The following is a 21,705-nucleotide window of genomic DNA, read 5'->3' as shown; positions in this document are numbered from 1 at the left end:
CGGAGTGACTCATATTCAGTCTGAGAATTGATGTCCTCATTTGTCTGATGCCGCGAGTGACTCTTGGTTGAACTCACTCATTTTGTCCACTCCATTATTCCTTGTCTCAGTGCCAGTTAGGTTCACAACAAGGTTTTGCAGCAGAATGACTTCAATAAATCAGTGACCCGGGTCAATTAGGCATCTCAGGTTGGATGCTGAAAAAAATAAACTAAAAACATCTTTGTTTTTACTCCTGCAGGAATCCGCAGCCAGGCTGACTTGGGCAAGAAATCAGACAGTGTCTGTATTATGATTGGAGAAACTTGCCATCAAACAAAGACCTTTTATTAATCCAGCAAGCACGGACTCATTAGCAGCTAAATGTGCCACTGAGTTCGTCAGCTGGTGGTAAACTGCTGTTTGGTGCTGCGCAGGTAGTGCACACTGGGTTTACCAGAGCTGCCTGGTAAAGGCTGCCTGTTGCCACGGTAAACAAGTTTAATGAGAGAGCTGACACTGAACCAAAACAGCCAAGCGTCAGACATAAAACTAACACTATGAGCCAGACGATAGTAATCGGTGTAAAGTTAAGTCGTTTAAATTACTACAGGTACTACTTATAAAATACCAATTAGCGCAAGTTTAAATGACACTATAATTCAGCTTGTGTTCAGACTGTCTAAACCACTGTAGATGTAAAACCTAATGTGTCAGTTGCACAGGTACAGTCTGTGTGTCAGCCCTTTCACATTCCCAGGGCATCAAGTAATGTCATTTTGTCAGAGCTGGCAGTGTCACACCTCGGCACAAGATGTCCTTTAGTAGCTGTGAGTGACAAATCGGGTTATGTTATATAGAAGGACCAAGTCTGTCATTCCAACCGTGTCATTTATGAAACTGCCTGGTTTAAAAGTGTTTTTGCATGTTTGTTTCTTTGTTCTCCCCCAAATCACAATCTTTTATTTAACTGAGTGCTTTGACTAAACCTAACAAAGTTTTTAAGCTTAACCAAGTAGTTATCAGAGCTTAAACCCATCAGCAAATGGAAGTTAAAAAAACAAAAACACAAACACAAAGAAACAAACAGAGCATGAACCATGCAACTAATGCCACTGCCTCCCTGCCAGTTATTATCTGTGCAACCAATATTGCAGAGAACGTGAATGTTTCTGACAAAAGCTTCATTTTGTGAAACAACCGCTACAACTTTCATGTCCAGGGGTCGTACTTTCCTATTATATGCCACGTAGGCTTAATATTATTACCACCTGCCTAATATTGTGTTGGTCCCCCTTTTGATGTCGAAACAGTCCTGTCCCATCAAGGCATGGACTCCACTGAAGGTGTGCTGTGGTATCTGCACCAAGATCAAGTCTTGTAAGTTGCAGGCTGTGGGCTCCATGCATCGGACTTGCTTTTCCAGCACATTCCACAGATGCTCGATTGGATTGAGATCTGGGGAATATGGAGGCCAAGTCAAACCTCAAACTCGCTATTGTGCTCCTCAAATCATTCCTGAACCATTTTTGCTTTATGGCAGGTGCATTATCCTGCTGAAATGGGCCACAGGCACCAGAGTTAATACTAACATGAAAAGTGCACACCGTCAGCAATGCTTAGGTAGGTGGTACGTGCAGGACCCAAAGTTTCCTAGTAAAACACTGCACAAAGCATCACACTGCCTGTGTCGGCTGCCTTTTCCCGTAGTGTATCCTGGTTCCCCAGGTAAGTGACAGACACACACCCAGCCATTCCTATAATGTAAAACAAAACGTTATTCATCAGAGCAGGCCACCTTCTCCAGCATGGGCATCCTGACTGATCTGTGGCTATGCAGCCCCATGTGCAGCAAGCTGTGATGCTCTTTGTATTCTGACACATTTTAACTAGAACCAGCTTTCCACTTGGAGACACTCTGACCAAGTCACCTATTCATCACGCTTTGGCACTTATCAAACTCGCTCATATTCTTACGCTTGCCCATTTTTCCTGCTTCTAACGCATAAACTCTGAGGACAAATGCTCCCTAATAAATCCCACCCACTAACAGATGAAGAGATAATCAGTGTTATTCACTTCACCTGTCAGTGGTCATGATGTTATGCCTGATCGGTGTAAGTGCTTAGGAATTATAATTGATGACTCGCTCTCTTTTATAGCATGCATTCAGCAAGTGGTGAAAAAAGTCAAATCGATTTGGTTTCAACTTTCAAACAGAGAGGGAAGTGCTGGATTATGGTGTTCCTATTTATATGCAACTGTTTTCACAGTGGTTACATATGCTGGATACTTTTTATCACGTAGCACAGAGGTTTTACTAGAAACCTTAAAGCTCTTCCCCACCACTCTATGTTGTACGCATTTGTCATTTCATAGACTCACCCAGTGCACATTGGGGGGTTTTAGGCTGATTTTGCATTGCTCCTATCTTACTTACTCACATTCATTAAGTGTGGAAAGTTATTGTTACTGGTCCCAAAACTCATTCCTTCTGTCGGTCCTGAAAGTTTATTGTGAATTTGGAAAAAATGAGCGTTCAGATTTGTAACTGTCTCCTCTTGGAGTCAACACAGACTTAAATTCATTATGATCTCCTCTTTAAGGAGATTTCAGGTAACCCGGAGGCAGTTACTTCAGGCTGAATATTAGTACCCGCCCCCTGTGTTTGTGCCCAAGACAATGACTTAGAGCGGCATTAAAATGAATAATTTTGATTTATTTTTGGATTAATTCTTTTGTGCTTTTTAATGTGTGTATTTGCTTCTGTGATACTAGTCTACTCAACTACTGTATTCCTGTCTGTCTTGGCCAGGACATTCTTGAAAATGAGAGGTTTTTTAATCTAAAGACTTCATCTAAAGGGTTTTATTACCTTGGATAAATAATAAGGGTTAAATGCGAATGAATAAGTAAAAAAATAATGTTTATGATGATGTTTTCAGCTTAGAGTTAAAGGTTTGTTTAAAGGAAGCGTATGGTCAGGGAGATTTTAAACACTGCAGGTGATGATAAATGGAAACACTCTCTTACTTAACAGCACAGACATCCTGACTAACATGGTTGGTTTGCGAAGGAAAAAAGTTACGTGAGAAGCAAAGCATTTACTGTCAGAGTGCAGATATCTTCGGATGAGAGGCTCATTTGCTGCTGTTTATCTTGCTCTCAAATTTCAAATTACCACTTCCTGTATACTCCAAATATTTCCTGCTAGTAACCATATCTGACACGAAATATTAAATTAAGCAAATAAGATAGAGAGCATCTCACTTACACTAAATGGATGCTCTTCTCAGTTGCAGCCCCCTTTTACATCAAGTGTAGATATATTAAAAAGAAGGGTGTAATAGCCTCGCGCCTTTAAAAGATTCATACCAGCAGCCATTAAAAACAAAACATGAAAGGTCCTCATGGTTCATACTGGTGACAGTTCTCCCATTAATATAAACTCTGCATAATGTACCCTTTGATGCATGCGGAGATCTGGGCCTTAGTTGTCGAGGGGGAAAAAAGCACAAATATTTACAGATCACAAACTGCTGCCTTCAGGAAAGCCACAGCGTGAGAATAACAGAAGCCACCGGTTTTAGCGGAAACAGTGGTAGCTGTGCGGCCATGCCGAACACCAGCATCCATGAAGCATTTTATTACAGCGGTCATTGTTTGGCTGGGGGTGCAACAGTATTAAGTCGGCTGCTGGTGCACCACTAAACTAGATGCAAGTGGAACCTTTGAAACAGTAGAATAAGAAACAATAATCAGGAGTGAAACAAATTTCTTTATTATATATCCAGTACAATGCAAACGTTTTAGGAACATCTGATGTTTAGATCTTTAACCCTGCCTGAGTCAGAGCCCTCAACTGGGGACCTGACTCAGACAAGCACAGTCTGTACTTACTGGTACTGGCATTTTAAAGAAACCTTTCAGACAAATAAAATATGTACAGGAGAGTTTTACTTTACTACAGGTTATATGCTTTATTCAGTGCTTGTAGAAGCAAAGCCTGAAATCTTAAAGAGCTACTGTGTTGCCCTTAAGGCGTTTCTCTGAATAAATAGGTTCATAAATTTGAAATAAATAATTCTAAAAAGATTTGTCATTAAAAATTAATATGTGTTGTTAAAATGAATAATTCATGTTGTATATACGTTTTAGTTAAAAGGAAAATATCGCTAAAATGTATTTCCTGTTCTGGCGGGGCACTTCCGGTTCCGGTCAAGCACTTCCGGTTTTGGTCAAGCGCTCGGTTTTGCTGAGAAACAGGCTCCTCATGCTAAAGGCAGTATGGAGATGTAATCTAATGCCATCTACTCCGAATTATCAGGCCGGAACGCCGTAAGTTACTTTATATGACAGTTTGTACAGATAACTTTGGATATTAATGTGTATTTGCTAACATGAATGTTTTAGTGAGAGTAATGCACTTTATTGATGTAAACATGCTTCTGCCTGTTGAGATGGAGTTTATTTTCTGTCATTTCAGTTTTTCACCACATGTTCATGGAGACAATTAAACAAGCTGCAACTAAACTCCAGGGTCTTCATTTGTGGTTTAACTCGGTGTCACCAACATCCTCGTTGAAAACACTACAGCTACATTCAGCAACTAGAAAGTCTAGCTCTGAAACCCATCGCATAACACTCATCATTCATTGATGTCAGCAATATGGAGATTTTCACAAAAGAATTATGATCTCCTGGACACTTAGAGCAACGGCTCTGCAAAAAGTACTTGACTACTGTGGACAAATGTACCTAGAAATAGCGTTGCTTTAAATGTATAATGAGGTCATGCTTTCTGTTTACTCCACTATATCTTATTTTTTCAAGTAAAAAAGAAGGAAAAAACTACGAATTGCCCTTTCAATCCATTAGTCCAGTAAATATGTTTAAATTGTAAGTACTACATCCAACCATGCAATCTAAAAGTTAAATGACTCTGACAATTAAAGACATCCCCCTTCAAACTACTCTGCTTGGGTACAGTGCCTCCCTACTCCCTACCACTGCCGGCATTCCTGCACCATTTGGAACGTGCCACTGTGACTCCTTTTTACTCCAAATTTAGAAGATGAAGGGTTCAGATACGATGAGCATGACAACTGGAAGAGTTCAAGAAGATGGAATGCAAATTTTAGGAAATATAAGCGTAGCAGGGAGCACCTAAAAGGTACACTGTGTGGAAGTGAAAGCAGTGACTGAGAAACCAATCTGGTAAGTGGGGCGAACACTGAGGGATTGTTGGCATGTCCAATGTTCCCAATGCACTTTGTGTCAACCTTTTGGGAGGAATTCATGTTGTAACACCTGGTGAGTGATGGAAAAAGACAAAATAAAGATGTGGATGCTTATCAATATATGATGAGGATCATCAGCGTGTACTAAAAACTAAAACACAGCTCGTTATGCATTGCTATATTTGTAGTTTCTACAAAACTATAGCAACCAAGGCTGTGATTTTACTGACACCGAGTCAAAAGCCTGTCATTTTCTGCTGAAAGTAATTACGCGTGATTTCAGCTGTCAGTTTAACAAAACACACAAATTGGGAACGTAATGACTGAATCTCAGTTGTTTTGCTGACGACCGTGATTAGATTTTTCTCTCCCATAGATACACGTGAAGCGGGTTATGTGGTTGCTATCGCTGCATTTGTGTTTGACAATTTTCACTGTAATTTTGTTAGAGGATGGCATGTAACATTTAGCAGCCATCTGGCACTGTAAGCATGTCATTATTCATTTTCTCTCTTGAAGTTCAATGAACTCTTGCAAAACTGCCAAAACTTACTAAAGACTTTTTTTTTCTTCTTCTTTAGCAGGAGCTGTGGTGAAGCAGCCACCTGTTTGATGAATTATTAAAATGTGAAATGAGACAAAACACCAGGACACTTTTGATTTACGACAACAGTTCTTTCACTTTCTTTTCTGTTTTCCTCGCAACGATCCCCCCTGACTATGTGACTCAATAAACTCGTGGCTTTCAATAAGAGACAATCAGGGCCACTAGCAACCCATTCCCAACCCACTGTCTCCATTAGTCTGCAGCGAGCATATTTCATATTTTAATTAACTGAGTCAATGAATGTATTCCTCTTGAGGGCGTCATGTCGAGGGTGTGGTACAGCAGGCACAAATGAGCCCAAAAAAATAAGAGAGGGAGTTTGAGAGAAGAAAAAAAAAAGATTCTGACACAAAATAGTGGGGTGAGAGTGTGATGGGCTGTCAGGTGGGAGTGTGGTCTTAATCATTGATCCCAAGCAGGCAGCAGAATGAGAACAAAGGCCACTAAAATATTCATTAAAACCTGTTCTGAGCTCGTCGTGTGAGAAAGCAATAGAGAGAGGAGTTGAGAGAGAGGAGAGGGAGGACACTGTTAGGAGTAATGAGAGGAGGTTAGCTTTTTAACATCTCATTACTGGAGTCCACTGGCTCCCGCAGAGACGGGAAGATAGAGACTCTGTCACTGAGCTCTGTAATTTGAACCCAGATCATATCGCACCCCCGAGATGTCACCGTGATAGGATCTCCTTCACACAGACGCGCGTCTCACTCTGTAACCAGAATCACAGCGTGCCCCACCGGCCCTGCTGCCAATGACGATGCCATGACTGGATCTCTCCCACTAGGAAATCAAATTAAAAAAAACTTGTGTATTTGAAATGATAATGCGGAGCTTTTTGTGCAACGAGGGGAAGGGTGTATTTTCCCCTTTCCAAAAAAACATGAGAAGCATTTCAGGGCTGGTGAGCTTGAAAGATGGACCACGCTGGGCAGAGGGAATCAAACAAGCGCTGCATGTGTGCATTTACAGTATGTGCATACCTGAACACCCAGGTTTGTGTACCAGTTAGTGTTATGTGTGTGTTGTGCTGCTGGCCACCTGCTCACTGTTATTGCTGCTTCCCTTTTATCTCCCCCACTTTTTCTCTATCCTTGACGGGGCCACAGAGCGGCTCCGTTTCTCTCGCCAGCACTCGCATTTCTCCTCCAACAGCAGCCAAAATGTTGACTTGGACGGATGCTTACCGTTTTTTCTTTTTACTTTCAGTGCATGAAAGTGGAAAAGTGGGCAAAAAAAAAAGAAAAAGCAAAGAAGTGTATTGTTGACAGCGAAAAAGAATTCAGGCAGGTAAAAATGGTAGCATATATTTGGAGCGAGGAAAAAACAAACAGACGTATAAAGCCACACCGGTGGTTAAAGAATATTAAATTTTGACTTCTTCTTTCGACTGAATGAGGGAGACAGATGCTTTGTGCCACTCCTGAGCCGTGGGGTAAGGGCCTTTTGAAGAAGTGACAGTGAACATCACACAGAGGTTCTCATTTTCCCTCCCCTTGCCTCTGCCTCGCGTGCTCGTGTTTACTCAAGGGCAAATATGTGAGGGAATATGTGAACTCACGGGCCGCGCTGCTGTTTCGCTTGCATGTTGTAGATGCTGATGAATAAGTCAATGGCTTCCGAAGGCTGGTCGTTGCATCTTTGCACTTTTGCAGCCTCGAGTGTCTGTTAGAAATACTGTAATTGAATGTTCTGCAGTTTGAAGGGTGTCTTTGACTGCAGATCGTTTGGGTCGTGTCAGAGAGGTGCACACTACTTGGCTCTTTGTGTCACTCTCTACAATGAGTGGAGGGTGTGGGAGTCAGCTAAAATCCACTGTTTGTGGCTTCAGAGGAGAATGACATTAGAGCAAATAAATCCACTGTACTGGCCTGTGTTTAAAAGGAAGATGGCACCCTACCTCCCCTGCTGTTCCTCCTTGGAGTAACCTTGCAATTTATTTCATGGCTCTCACAAACGACAGATTACACATTCAGATTTTTTTCATCCATCGCTCTGGTCACACTCTGTAAAATGCTGGATTCTACATCCCAGTATTAGGCTTGAAATCTGTTCCCTTCAAAATAAATAAATAACTAGATGTGCATCAGTGTCAGCAAATCTCTTATTAAACTGTGTATTAAGTAGAGAGTAATGTACCACACATTCAGGTAAGGCTAGCAGGCCTTTTATTTTTAGCCTGAGCTGACTTTCATCGATTAAAATGACAAATATGGCTGGTTTCAGACTATATGAGCTCTAGTTAATTACCATGAAGTCCATTAGGAATGTTGCCTGGTAATGTTCTGTCTGTGTATCTGTGATTGAAAAAGGAAGAAGTAGAAGAAAAACACTGTCTGTAAGTGTCCGTGATGAGTTCCAGCTGAAAGCTGAAGCTCATGGCATCCTATGGTTTACATAAGGCAGAATTTCCTGGGTACACTTTTATTCTTATTCATTCATTCATATTTGTTGTTTCACTTTCACAAAATCGGAAGTATTTAAACATTCAGCTTAAAATGTCCCAATTCTCAGTATGTGCATTTGTCATGGTTTATCATTTGTACATTTAACTGTTCAGCAAAATGGACATAATGTTGACTACATTTTAGTGAACACTTGCAAACTGTAACCTCAGTTTCCTGTTATTAGCTGACAGGATTAGCACCGTGACCATGTCATTGGCTGATATTTGCCTTAAGTAGACCTGCGGTGTATAATTTGCACAGAATTTGTTAAGATCCAAGATTTTCTGTCACTAAAATATATCGGAGGTTCTAAGGTGCTACATAAAGTACAGCTTTGCAATGTTAATTACAGGAAGCTCTTTTTGCGCTCATTTGAAAGTTGACCGCCAGCTAGTAATTCTTGCTATGTATCATTAAATTTGACATTCAGTTTCCTTGGTGACAGATACCATTGCAAGCTACGCATGCATTTCCAAAGGCCAACATTCACTGTTACACTTATGTTCATGTTATTGGTTTTGGAACAACTCCCGACACACATCTGTGGATGCAACGCTTTCTTCCTGCAACTTTGATTCATTTTACTTTCAAGCCAATTTGTTCCTTAGATTCAATTTCAGCACACTGACTCCTGGTCAGTTTCAATCCATTTGGTGCTATCTCCAATAATTAGGCCTTGCATTAACCATGCCTCCCTACAGAGTCTTTCCTTCCTCTTCCACCACCTCATCTGAACAGGAAGCACAAGCGCTTTCAAATGAGATCAGAGCTTTTGAGATTTAGATTCTTGATGATATTAACTATTAACCTGGCTCACGCGTCCCTTCCTCTCTACGACTCTAGCGGTCGATCCCTAAGTGGGTGATTGGCCTCCGGGCAGCAGAATCCATGCATGGCCCAAATTAAATTCGTGGGCCGCAGATGACTTTGCTGACCTTCCGGCTTCCTGAGTTTAGTGGAAATGATTGCCACATGCAGCGAGTGATAATTAACCACCCTCAAAGCACTCCACTAATCATTCTGATCTCTGTAGAGATTATGAGAGGGACAGTGCGTTGCTTTTCACCTGTACTGTTGGATATATACATTAGGTCTCACAAAAGAGGCAATGCATTTTATTTGTGTTAAATAATACGCAGCCAGGAGAAACATCCTGTTTTGTCATTTACTTTTTCAGAAAGGGAAATGGCATAAAAACTCAAACAAAATCCTTACTCCACCATGAAATAACCTTTACAGATACGGATTTGATCTTTTCTTCCTAGCAGTAGAGACACATTTGCCTCCAGATTATGTATGAACAGCTTCCCTTTTTGTGACCTGAACCATATTCTACTCCCAGAAAAGCTGAAAGGTTGAGCCACAGCACTAATGCCAACATCAGCGGCGTAGTTTCTTAAAAATGCTTTGGGCACAATGATTATTATCTGTGTGAACGAAGGTGGAATTAAATTTCCCTTTTTCTTATATTGTTTGTTGCTTCTCGAGTTTTGGATTTTCAGTACAGAAGAACATAAGAATTGCAGATAATAATGAAGTCATATTTGTACTGGCAACCCAGGTCAACGTGGAATATAGGGCTTTGGAGTTGAGGTATTGTGGGAGCGCAGCGCCATTTTCCTGGGCCACAAATCAAAACAAACACATTGTGTCGGAAGTACGACTGCATGAAACATGCTTGAAAGCAGCTCAAAAGAAAACGGATGGTATAGAGACTGATTGCGTCCGGAGGCGAAGCGAAAATAAAGTGCAAAAAATAGAGTGCATCGCAAATGTGGACGCGTATGAAATACGCCAGTGGAGTAGAGACCCAGACGACTTACCGCTATCGTCCTAGCATCCTTTGCAAAAATCTCGTTGTCATATTATGTCTCCATATGTGTAAAGTAGATGCAAACTACTACATTGATAATCCGGTTAGATATTACTTAAAACCCTTTGGTTGGGGTGGGGGTGGTGTTTACCTCCGACTAGTGCTCTCTGTTGTTGTCGTTGTGTTTGATTTATTACTTTGAGGGAAAACAGAATTTTTATACCTAAAGGGGAAACCACATGAACATTTATTTGGTACCTCTTCAGATATGTTAAATTCTGTGTGTATGTTAAGCACAACAATTAAAAATAACAAGAAAAAAGAAACAAAGAAAAAAAAAAGAAAGAAACAACTGTCGCGTCCTTTCAGTTTGGATGTGTCACCACGGCTTTATTTGTCCTTCTGTGCACCATTAAAGTGACTTAACTGTGTCCACTGAGAAAATGAAAATCTGTTGCTTCTGTGGTTTGACACAAACAAACATTGTTATAATTGTTGCATCTTTATTGTAAAGTAACACAAAGTCATCCGCTTGTAAGCTTTATCGCTATGGATTCCTGGGTATGTTCATATTTGCATCAATACTTGGGTTGCAGTCACGTGGTTCTGATGACGTGCGGAGGCAGCGCGATTTTTGAGTGGAGGGCGGAAGTAAACATGGAGGACACTGTGGAGAGTCAGGAGAGCAGCTATTGTGCAACTTTAGACCCCGTTTCTCGGGAGAGATATAAACAGATAGTTAAAAAATATATCGGACGTGATCCGTATTCTTTGAAAATGTCCGAATACACCACAGAAGTAAAGGATTTGCCTACTATCGACGCTGTGGATATCACCAACTACTTGGTCCTCCAGACTTCTTACTACACTAGGGAGCAAATGAAAGCTTTCAAGAGTCTGGAGGCGTACAATTTTTTTGTCAGCGGGTGGGTCCACAACCTTGGAACAAAACGTCTCCGTGATGGATACAGTTTGGTGTTTGCAAGGGTGAGTGTTTGTTCTTATATTGCTTTATCTTAAACACGCTAACAGTTAGCGTTAGCGGCTTTAACGTCAACAAACATGCCAAATCCTTAGGACTTCGTGAGAGTGACAGTTGTTTGTTTCAAGGTAAACCATTCTCAGAGGTCTAACGAGACACCTCTGAAGACTTGGGTAATTGCAAAGGAGGATGGAGAAGTGATTGCAGCCCATTGCAATTGTATGGCAGGGTTAGTAGCCTAATTAAGTAGGATGTTATTGCAATGAGAACACACACATACACACACACACACACACATATACGCATAGGGCACTGCTAGCATTTTGCAGGTGTACTTCAGTAGTAGTGGGGAGAGAGTGTTTTCTTTTAGCTAAGAATTCATCAGCTAAGAATTTGTGTGATTGCCTTAGATCCCTCATGACACTCAGATGCATTTTTCAGATAGAGGGTAGAACTATTCAGTCATGTCATCACCTAGATAATGATTTCTCTATAGGCTGTTGAGAAAGAGTTAATGAATAAACATGTTACTTCAAATAAAGTGCCATTGCACATTAGTATTAGTAAGCTATGCATCATCAAAATGTACTGTAAATATTGCATTTCATGTTAAAAAGATTATGTGCTCTATTTCCAGACTATCAGAATCATGCTCGCACGTTGGAGCTGTTCTTTTTGCAGTTGAAGCTGGGGTGAAAATGAGAGCGACATGCACATCAGAGCAGTGCAAGTGGCTGATGCCATCTCATGTTAAAAAGGTAAGCCAAAAAGCAAAATGTAGGATAAAGAATGTTATATTGGGACTTCATGTGACAGTAGGATAAAATATCTTCCCCTATACTGCTACCTTGTCGTGGTGGGGAAGCTTGAGTGCCTCAATGACCCTGTAGGCTATACCGGCGGGGGCTTCAAGCTCCTGGTAGATCTAATCAAGCCGGGCATATATAGCGTTTTGGAAAAGAGCTTTTTAAATTTTAATGATCTTCTTTGGCTTAATTTTTCCAGATTCCTGCTTGCCCAGTAACTCTGATTGACTTCTCTTCAGCAAAGTCAAAAAAACGAAAGCTTGAGTGTTCCATTGATGGCTGCACAAGTACACAAAAGGTTGGGAAATCACTTCCATGCCCAAGAGTGCAGAGAGATTCAGAGACATACTGTAGGTTTTTTGAGAGTTTAAGCAAAAACTGTCCAAGGAGTGCAGCACTGATGTCTAGGGAACCTTACCACAAAGAATTTGTCCCCCAGTCTAGCATGCTTCCTAAAACTGTGCCTGAGTACAGAACACCAGAGACACTGCAGCTCCCCCCCAAAGACCTTGAAGAGCTATGCCTGGACTTCCAGCTTGAAGAGCTCACCCTGTCCCAAGTCCAGGCTGTAGAGAGGGCGACTCGAAGTCAGAGTGCAAGCAGTATTTGGTTTAGGCAAAGAGCTGGACGCGTAACTGCCTCTAAGCTGAAACAAGTTCTTAAGACCAACCCCCAGCAACCATCAAAGAGCTTGATCAAGGCCATATGCTATCCAGAGGCATATAGGTTCACCACAGCTGCTACAAGGTATTTAGGGTTTGATGTAGGGTAAGGCAGAGTTAAGATTTGGGGTATGAAACTGTCCATAACTGTAACTAAAAAAGTGTTATGAAGATGGAGGTTAGTTATAGGCTTATACGGCTAGGGTTATACAGGGTAAGAACTAAGTATAGTTTAGGGTAATGGCATATTGTATAATACATCACTTTACTGTTTTACACATCCAATACTAAGTAATAATTTCCTTTTCATGTTTGGCATGTGTACTGTTTATAGTTATGGATGCAAACATGAAGCACAAGCCAGAGGAGCATATGAGAAGCTTATGAGCCAGGAGCATGCAGGCTTCTCATGTATGGACAGCGGTCTCTGGCTGAACCCCAAGTGGCCATACATGGGGTCCACCCCTGATGGGATAGTCACTTGTGACTGTCATGGAACTGGCATCTGCGAGATTAAGGTATTGACTCTGTTGTAGTCAAGGCCATAGGTGTGACATCTTTCCATAAGAATCAGTGAACTGAGTAAAAATGCAGGAAATACCTTTTCTAATTTCTAATCTATTGTTCAATTAAGATAAGATGAGGCTTTATTGTCTGTCTCAAATAGACATTTGTTTTGGGCAATGAGAGATTATGATAACACAGACCACACCCATCATCTTTGCTTCTTCACTGTTTCATCAGATAAATCTTGATTGTTGTTCTCATCACTGTGATTTTAGTGCCCACACTCTCAGAGAGATGCGGTCAACCTGCGCATGCGTGCTGGGGAGAAGGGCTTCTGCCTCATCAGTGACGGGGATAATGTCACACTGGACCCAACTCATGACTACTATTACCAAATTCAGGCACAGCTTCACATTGCAAATGCAGAGTACTGTGACTTTGTTGTGTGGAACCGCAATGACATATTTGTTGAAAGGATTTTGCCTGACCTTGAGTTTTGGGATGATGCGATTCCTAAAGTTGAGTGTTTTTTTAGAAACAGTATACTCCCAGAAATACTGGGACAGCAAGTTACAAACATACATGTGTAATGTGATAAAAGGACGACAACATAATGACATTTTGAATATTGTTATGACCTGATGGTAGTCATTATGAGTTCTGGCTATTGTATTTGCTCTGACGTAGCATTAGAGCACAGATTGTCATTTAATTTTATTGTACATTTAATTGTGTCATTTAAGTGTTGTGTAACACTACACAATGATTAAATGCTATTGAGGCAGCATAATAATACATTGGTGGTTTATTTACAAGATTAGACTTTTAAACAAATAAACAAAATAGATTGCAATCCATCTCACAGTATAATACTGTACAAACTGCCAGCACAATATGACAGTTGGAGAAAAATATTTCATTTGAAAACATTTACAGACTAATCAGGAGTCAGGACTTAGGTACTACTATTACTCTACCCTGTTCTACTTATCACCAGAGCCAAGCAGCAGATACTGGACACTACTCTTCCTCTCCACCCCCTTCTGTGAGCCGTGACAGTGACAAGACATTTAATTTTTTTTAACTGATTGATTACCACCCACCCCCCTTACTCCAGTGGGACAACAGACTCGGAGAGATTTGATAAGGCACAACAAATTACCCCAATCTTGTCGATCAATGCATGTGTCTCACCTGGCTTTGTGGACATGTTCTCTATTGGCATAGCCCTGCTCTGCAGAATTTGATATTTCCTCCTGACTAAACCTATGACTCGCTCAACATGGATACGCAAATTGGCTATTTTCCTTGTCTCTGCTACTTCATAGGCTGACAGCTGTTTTCTCCCTTTAGTGAATGCCGGTGTCTGTAGTGAAGCACAGTAAAACCCCACATTATCGCCAATATTGAACCCACGATCTGCAAGGACAATATCTCCAGGTAACAAGTTCTTTAGGAGGCCACTCTCTATTGTGATCTGCTTATCGCTAATTCTCCCTCCCCAGGCAGAAGATATGTAAGTGACGTAGCCTTGGGGGGCAACACCAATCAAAAATTTTACAGTGTGATGGTGCTTGTAGTTGGACCAAGTTTGAGCTTGTGCAAGAAGATTAGATGGTCTCTCAATAAAGACTTCAAAGCAATCAACAATCACAGCCACTTTACATCCAAATGCCTGTCTGAAACTCAGTGGCATCGTAGCTTGAAGAACATGTCGCTCTGGCCACTCAATTAGGAACTCTAACCTTTTATGAAGTATGTCAATTACTTTATGCCAAACTCTAGAAGCAGTGGACAGAGAAATATTGAACCTGAAAGCTAAATCTTTCAGGGGCAGATTTAGTCTCAGCCTCAGCAAAACTAGTATGAATTGTTCAAATTTGGACAACAAAGACATAGGTCCCGAGGTGATATAGGGCTCGCACAGTTCAAAAATCTGAATTAAAACTAAGAAGTTGGGGAGCCCTGTGTAGAACTTTGTCTTGTCTTCATTTTTTTCAAAAGCCTCCTGGCTGAACTGTGTGTCCAGAGCCTTGCTCCGAAGATCAACCAGCTCTGCTGTGTTCTGTCTCAAAACATCCTCCATCTTCTCGATGTCATCCATCGTCAGCTCTGTCTGGCATCCAGCATCCGCACAGCCTGCAATATAACAGTGGGGGAGCATAATCAGCATAATAGAGGCAACCTCAATTTTTACTCATTTTCACTGTAGGAGTTTTTTAGTGGGCTATTAGAATCTGGTGTAATGTGTTTAATTCACTATGTTAATTTAATGTAATTATTTTTTTTAATCAACAAAAAAACATGTTGCGTCTAAACAAAAAATATATTTATATGTTTCTCACCACAGAAACCTTACATTACGGATATCTTTACTTATCTGTGAAAGGAGACTGTCTGGAATCTGGCAATATAAGAACCACAGCAGTGTACAAAAACCTGTGGTGTGTGCCTGACGGTAATAAGTGCCACTTTTTCTTTTTTTCTGAATAAAATGGTATGGATTTACTCTGTGATTAAAAAATCACAAACATGTAATATGTAACTTGGACCATAATCATTACAGATAATGGCATCTTTTTCTCTTTGACATGATTCTTGTTTGTTTTACATCTCAGCACAATATCTTACCTGGATAAGTGAATGTCTCATTCATACTGAAGTCTTCTGGTTGTGGATTCTCAGCTGGAAGCTGCAGTTCGGGGTTCTCCACTGTCACTAGGCTCAAATCCGGGCTCTCAGCCGTCTGTTGCATATCCAAAATCGCCTCTGCACATCGATGCTGTTCTGCCTTAAGCTTCATTCTTTTATCTCGTTTGAGAACTGATTCCGATCTGGGTTTTCGTTCGTAGCCGAGATTGACCGTCGGAGCCCAGTCCTCCGACTCTTCGTCATCCAAAGCACTTGGGCAGCCTATAGTCCCAATCAAGTCAATATTAGACTACTAACTTAAAAGCACTAAGTAAACGAGAATTTAACGACAACATAATGCTAATAAGTTCGTTTGCAAACATAACATTACCTCTGACGAAGTGGTCGCTGCAGACACGGGCATTGGCAGACTCTGCTCCTCCCGACTGTAAACGTAAATTTAAAATCCATTTTTTCCTACGTTTTTCGGTTAGAATTTTCCATTTTTCTCCTCTTCGTTGGGCTATTTTTGGTACCCTAAAATACCGTTTATCAGTTTCTCGGGTCGACCTACTGGAGCATCCGTAAACACAACAGGACAAAGGCATTTTGCGTACTGTCTGTCTGTGATTTTGCGCTGATCTTTTTCACTTCCGCCCTCCAGTCAAATTTCGCGCTTTACGTCGACGTCACGTCTACGTCAAATGAAACCCAGCTATATACACTGCAAGTCTGCGTCTCTGCTAAAGGGAACATACTTTGGTGACATTCAGACTAAACACTGTACTGCAAACGTAAATCTTGGCGTTCAGTCCTTTAATGAAGTAAAGCCTTTGAGGTGTGAGGGGCGGGGCCTGAGCTTGTCCACTGTGAAACCAATTAAAAAGCAAAACTGAAAAACATCAGTGCTTTATGATTATTTATAAAACTGATATCACTGCAGTAGCTATAGACGTTTGGAGAGAACAAAAAGCTAAAGCAGTAATCTTTATTTATTGCAGTGTTTTGTAGATTGATATAATTTAAAAGAGCATCAGTCTGACCTAGTAAGCAGGTAACTACCAGCAGCAGTGGTAGTTACCTTATTTTCAGCACTCATAACGTGTGAAGTTAACATCTTAAGCACGCACACCTGACCCTAAATGCGATCTCCTCCCTTTTGCCCCCGTGTCTGGGGGCGTTGGTGCTTAAGAGGTTGAGTGTGGAGTAAAGTAGTTACCAAGTGTTTGTCGCGACCACATAATTATCCAGTTTTCTCCGAATCCTTTGCCCAGCCTGGTGAAGGTCCAGGCAGCAGTGGACGTCCCGTTGAATAAGTAACGTTTATTCACAGACACTCATTTTTCACAGAAAAGTCACAAAGTAAAACTAAAACTAAATAAAAAACAAAAGGAAGTCAGCTAAATGGAGCTGGAGTGGTGAACTGGTCCTGAGCCTTGGAGAACGAAAGGCTTTGTCCCCCTTGTTCTTCAGTCTCGTACGAGGGAAAACGAATAGATTTTGATCTTGAGTGAAGACAGCAAGCAGCAGTGTTTAACAAGCAGTTGATATATATAATCTATGTTCAGCCTTGGATGGGATTTTGTTCTGTTAAGGGTGCCATCATTTTAACTGGGAACCTTAGTGCTGTTCTTAGTCTTTCTCTCAGCTCTCTGTTGTTCTTCTTCTACTCCCGTCAAAGGCTCATTGACTAGGATCTATGAATCTGCTTTGTGTGTCAAACATATAGTCCAGTCATACCTGTACTGAGAAGACTTTTACCAAATATGCATACATACATGCTCCTTAGAATTTTAATCCTCAAATGAATAAAGTTTAAAAAAAGTGAGTAAGGAGGTTGTGCTGAGAACAAGCTAAAAGTCTCTCTCTCTCTCTTTAAATGAAGATAAACATTCACTGTGATATCGGCACTGTGGGAGCTGAAAGTCCTGTGCCAAGTGTTTCCCAGCTGAGGTACAAATGGCAGAACAATGTCCCACACGCTCCATTCCACCAAAGTCTCATGTGCTTACCTGAATGTGGCCTTGAGGATCTGTCCAGAGGTGCTCTCTTTGGTGTGGTTGTTGTATCCGTAGAAAAGGTCTCCAAACACCGTCTGGTTGGCAGGGATATCAAGCACTTCTCCACAGTCTATTCCCTCAGTGCAAGCCTCAGACAGCGGCAGGCACGACCTCCCATCTGGACCGCGTTTGTAGTCTTCGATGCACCTGCAGCAAACAGGGATTAAAGTCATTTACTTGATCCACGGATTTCCTTTTTCTTTTGTTTTCCTTTCAACACTGACTTCAGTTTAATTACTAACTCGATTGTCTGTTTGTTTTAGGGTTTTCTGCTCGGGCATTTTCCTTTTGATTCCTTATATTGTAGTTATTGAGCAAATCAATCTTTAGTGTGCAGACGACAAATGTTTATTATTCTTGAAAATAAAAAAATGTTTACACTGAAAAACTGAACAAAGCTGAAGTAAACAACAACAACAGTAATAATAATCTGACACATCTGTAGACAAAAGTTAACACAGACCTTTAATAACTACCTTTTAATTCTATTAAAAAGTAGATAAGTATATTCAATTAAAAACACATTAACTTTACCCAAAGTTACCAACTTTGATCTATTAAAAAAAATCAGTGGAGGTCTTTTTGATATTTACTTAGATTTAATTCTCCACAAGCTGTGTGCAATCTAACGATCAACAAGTCAATATCTTACTTTACTCATGTCAAAGAAGGTAAATGAAACACATGCAGACAAACACAGGACAACTTGATTGCTGGTAGCTGACACGCCATCCATTACATTTTAGGAAACAGCCATAGTTTCTGCAGCAAACAAAGAATTGTACAGGCACGTGTACTAACTACAGACTACCAGAAAGGTCCAGACTGAAGCTGACAACCAGATGTTGGTTGGTCCTCCCCCTTCGTGTCTTACTTGAGCACTCAGTCTATAAATGCATGCATAATCCTGTCTACAGCCTGACAGGGCTTATATTATATAACTACCCACAAACACTACTGTGATGATGTCAGGCAGATCTTGTCATGTTAAAAAATATGAGCCCTTCTCAAGTTATCTTCCAGGTCAGGTTAGTCTAAACCAACCAGTTTATTCTAACTAAAAATTGGGAAAATATCTGAAAGACACACCTATTGAAGTTAGTAGAGTATGTTATAAATATTTCGTTTATACCCACTGTAAAGCCAAAATGTCATTTTTACCTCGCAGTAGTTTCCACAACTTAATAAATGTAATTTCTTGTGTTTTGGTTTCTGTGCAGTTGCCAAATTTAAAAAAAAAAAGTATGATTTCATGTATCAATATTCAGAAAAGTATCTTTTTGCTAACTTCAAAGCATGAACAACTCATGACTTCACAACTCACTAGAATCAGCAAAATCCTTTCTGCTCAACTGACACATAATCCCCCATTTCAAGAAAGGAGCTAGAATCCACACACTGAGAGTCCTCTCAAGGTTCTTTCATATTGATGATGTTTTGACATCTCAGTGTGTAATATACTCTGAAATGAATCAAAGGCACACAAAGTGGAGGCAGTGAAATGGAGGGTGGAGTGGGGTGGAAAGCAAAAAGATAATCTGTCAGGGATTTACACTATGAGAAGCTCTCTCCTGGATGCTAAATGTCGCAAAGCTAATGCCAGTCTCCGATGGGAAAAGTGGAGGATTAGCCACATCTGCACTATGGGAAGAGACGACAACAAAATGCTGTTGTTGAGAATTCAATGAAGCAGCAGTCTGTATCACCCGCTTATGTAAATTTGACACAAATTCGTACGCCTGCAACATGATGTTTGCCCTAAAGATGACAGCAGCTTATTGTGTTCAATTAGAAAAGTGTTGTTTATCGGAAAATGTGCCGTTTCTCAGCTGAGATGATCAAAAGTCATTGCTTTTGTTTTAATTATGTCTACTGAGAAAAGTAAGAAACAGATCTTGGCAGCTTTCTGCATTCAAACAGCGCAAAGGCTAAAAGGCCAAATGCTAGTATGACTCGTGAGCTGCAGATATTCTAAACACATCTTATGTTAAGACTCTCTTTAGATCAAAACTCTTCATATCCAGCATATCTTAGCAGAAGGTTCGTGGCCGTCTCTAGTAACTCTAAATATTATGCTAGTTATTATTAGGCTTCATGTGACAGAATAAAAATGCCAACTTTGTTCAGTTTGCTTTTAACTAGGGCTGCCACAAACGATTATTTTGATAGTCACTAGTCACCGATTATTTTTGCGATTAGTCGACTAATCAGATCAGACGTAAAAGGTATAGATTATTGCACCAGCAGCATCTGCTCTTATATAACTATCATTAGCTTACAGCTTGAAGTGTTTCAGGTCTGTGCTAACTAACAATAAAGACAAGATGATAGTTTATTAAATTTTAATGAAATTTGCAGATTGTTTCGGTGAAGTTTAATAAACTCCTTGCTATCTGAACTATAACAGGACACCGGAGTAAATTCTCGAGCATCTCACACTTCTGATAATCAGCCAAACCGATTTACTCAGGAACAAATAAAATACTGAAAAAAGCCAAACAATAACATTGTTAAGTTATCTAAGTGACTTATATATGTTTAACCTGAGTAACAAAAGAGGGCGGTGGGTTTGAAAACGATTTGCCGGGAGTCCGGTGTTCTCACGGCTCTAGTGAGCCTCGCCCCCGGCTAGCTATCGAGCTAGCGGGTAACAGACGTCTCCGAAAACGTCGGAGCGCTTTTGAAAATATGCGGTGTCCTGATAAACTGAGCAGATATTTGAGGTTTACACAGCTACATTCTCACCTGAAAATATGTTAAACGTTTATTTTGTGACCCAGAAAGAATAATAAGAGTAATATTAAAACTAACTAGCTGCCGCCATTGTTGGAAACTGAGCAGGGCTGCGCTATGAATTCTGGGACAGAGCTACTTCTTCTTCTTCTGGGTTTAACGGCAGTACATGCAGTGCTGCCATCTTCTGTTTCAGTCCGTTATTACACTCTTAAATCCTGCTACTTATTCCTGCGTCTTTTGGGATCTTACAAAGCTTCAAACGAGGCGTCGACTATTAAATCAGTCGTCGACGATTTTGATAGTCGACGTAATCGTGACTAGTCAACTAATCGTGGCAGCCCTACTTTTAATCTCTGTATATAAAGCTTTGTGGTTTCCATTTGTAGATCATCACTGACCACTGATATTTGAAGACACTTTAGTTACATGCATATGAAGAGATGATCTGATGATGATAGCAACCCAGCATCAGCGTGGTTCAAAATATTAGCAGGTCCAAATCTAGTCAAGTATAACATTCAAGTAGTCTTAATTGCTCAATATTTTAAAACTAATTAGCCTGTGACAACCTCCTCCATCATCATCTCATTCTCTTCCTCCGTCATCTTTGCCTCATTCATATCCATTTCCTATTAATCTAAGGGACAACTTACACTATGTTGCTCTGTCAGTTAACCACCATGAAAGAATCACCTCACATGAAGAAATACATCCACATTCATTCATCTGTTCCATAAACCTTACACTGATGTTTTTTCCCCAGACACAGCCAGACCAACTCTTTCCAAAGATGCAGCCTGTTTAATCAATCAATCAATCAATCAATCAATCAATCAATCAATCAATCTTTATTTATAAAGCACTTTTCATACAGAAAATCAGCTGACTTTGTCCAGACCAGCATGATGCTGATGGATTGTGTACTTGGATGTTTAGTTTCAGGCTAGATTTGGGTTGCTCTGCTGTAACCAAGAAAATGTATTTCATTGATTTCTAAAGAACTAAGTGAGGAAAAGAGGCGAGTGCGTATTGAATCACATATGAACAGGGACTGAACGTAGTACACAAAAAAGTTTAAAAAGCTGGTCTGATTAGTTTTTATTGGATTTGTATTATTTTTTATATTATTAATTGCTATTATTCAAGAGTCTCTTTTCTCTTTTCTTTTTAATTCAAAACATCCTCATGCTATGTTCAAAATTTACACCAACTTCATCTAATCCAATAAAACAACACCA

At 40.4% G+C, this 21,705-nt stretch overlaps 3 protein-coding genes and 1 long non-coding RNA gene across 11 annotated transcripts in view; 2 read left to right on the top strand and 2 right to left on the bottom strand.

Moving 5' to 3' along the window:
• astn1 (astrotactin 1) overlaps positions 1-21,705 on the bottom strand; it is a 500,282-nt gene that overhangs the window by 214,462 nt on the left and 264,115 nt on the right. For all 8 annotated transcript variants that reach the window (XM_085439848.1, XM_085439850.1, XM_085439853.1 and 5 more), the window contains one exon: positions 17,684-17,878. In XM_085439848.1, the coding sequence (XP_085295974.1) occupies positions 17,684-17,878 (195 nt within the window). The remainder of the gene's footprint in view (positions 1-17,683; positions 17,879-21,705) is intronic.
• LOC146688378 (uncharacterized) lies at positions 4,239-4,833 on the top strand. The gene is made up of 2 exons (XR_014916528.1): positions 4,239-4,317; positions 4,466-4,833. It is a non-coding gene; the product is annotated as an uncharacterized LOC146688378 (long non-coding RNA).
• Positions 10,685-13,752, top strand: LOC146688377 (uncharacterized). Its single transcript, XM_085439858.1, has 6 exons — positions 10,685-11,070; positions 11,194-11,294; positions 11,703-11,823; positions 12,071-12,618; positions 12,868-13,051; positions 13,316-13,752. Exons 1-6 carry the CDS (start codon positions 10,693-10,695, stop codon positions 13,628-13,630), a joined length of 1,647 nt encoding a protein of 548 aa, XP_085295984.1. The 5' UTR covers positions 10,685-10,692; the 3' UTR covers positions 13,631-13,752.
• On the bottom strand, positions 13,828-16,279 carry LOC146688376 (uncharacterized). Its single transcript, XM_085439857.1, has 3 exons — positions 16,063-16,279; positions 15,672-15,953; positions 13,828-15,179 (listed from the first exon to the last, which is right to left on the bottom strand). The coding sequence occupies exons 1-3, from the start codon at positions 16,277-16,279 to the stop codon at positions 14,149-14,151; spliced, it is 1,530 nt and encodes a 509-aa protein (XP_085295983.1). The 3' UTR covers positions 13,828-14,148.

The sequence above is a fragment of the Copadichromis virginalis genome, linkage group LG18, assembly GCF_057382275.1.
Source record: "Copadichromis virginalis isolate Kocher_CV1m ecotype Utaka linkage group LG18, C_Virginalis_male_GT1.1, whole genome shotgun sequence".
NCBI lineage: Eukaryota > Metazoa > Chordata > Actinopteri > Cichliformes > Cichlidae > Copadichromis > Copadichromis virginalis.
The sequence above is the reverse complement of the archived record's forward strand: the minus strand, read 5'-3'. Positions and strand labels throughout refer to the sequence as shown.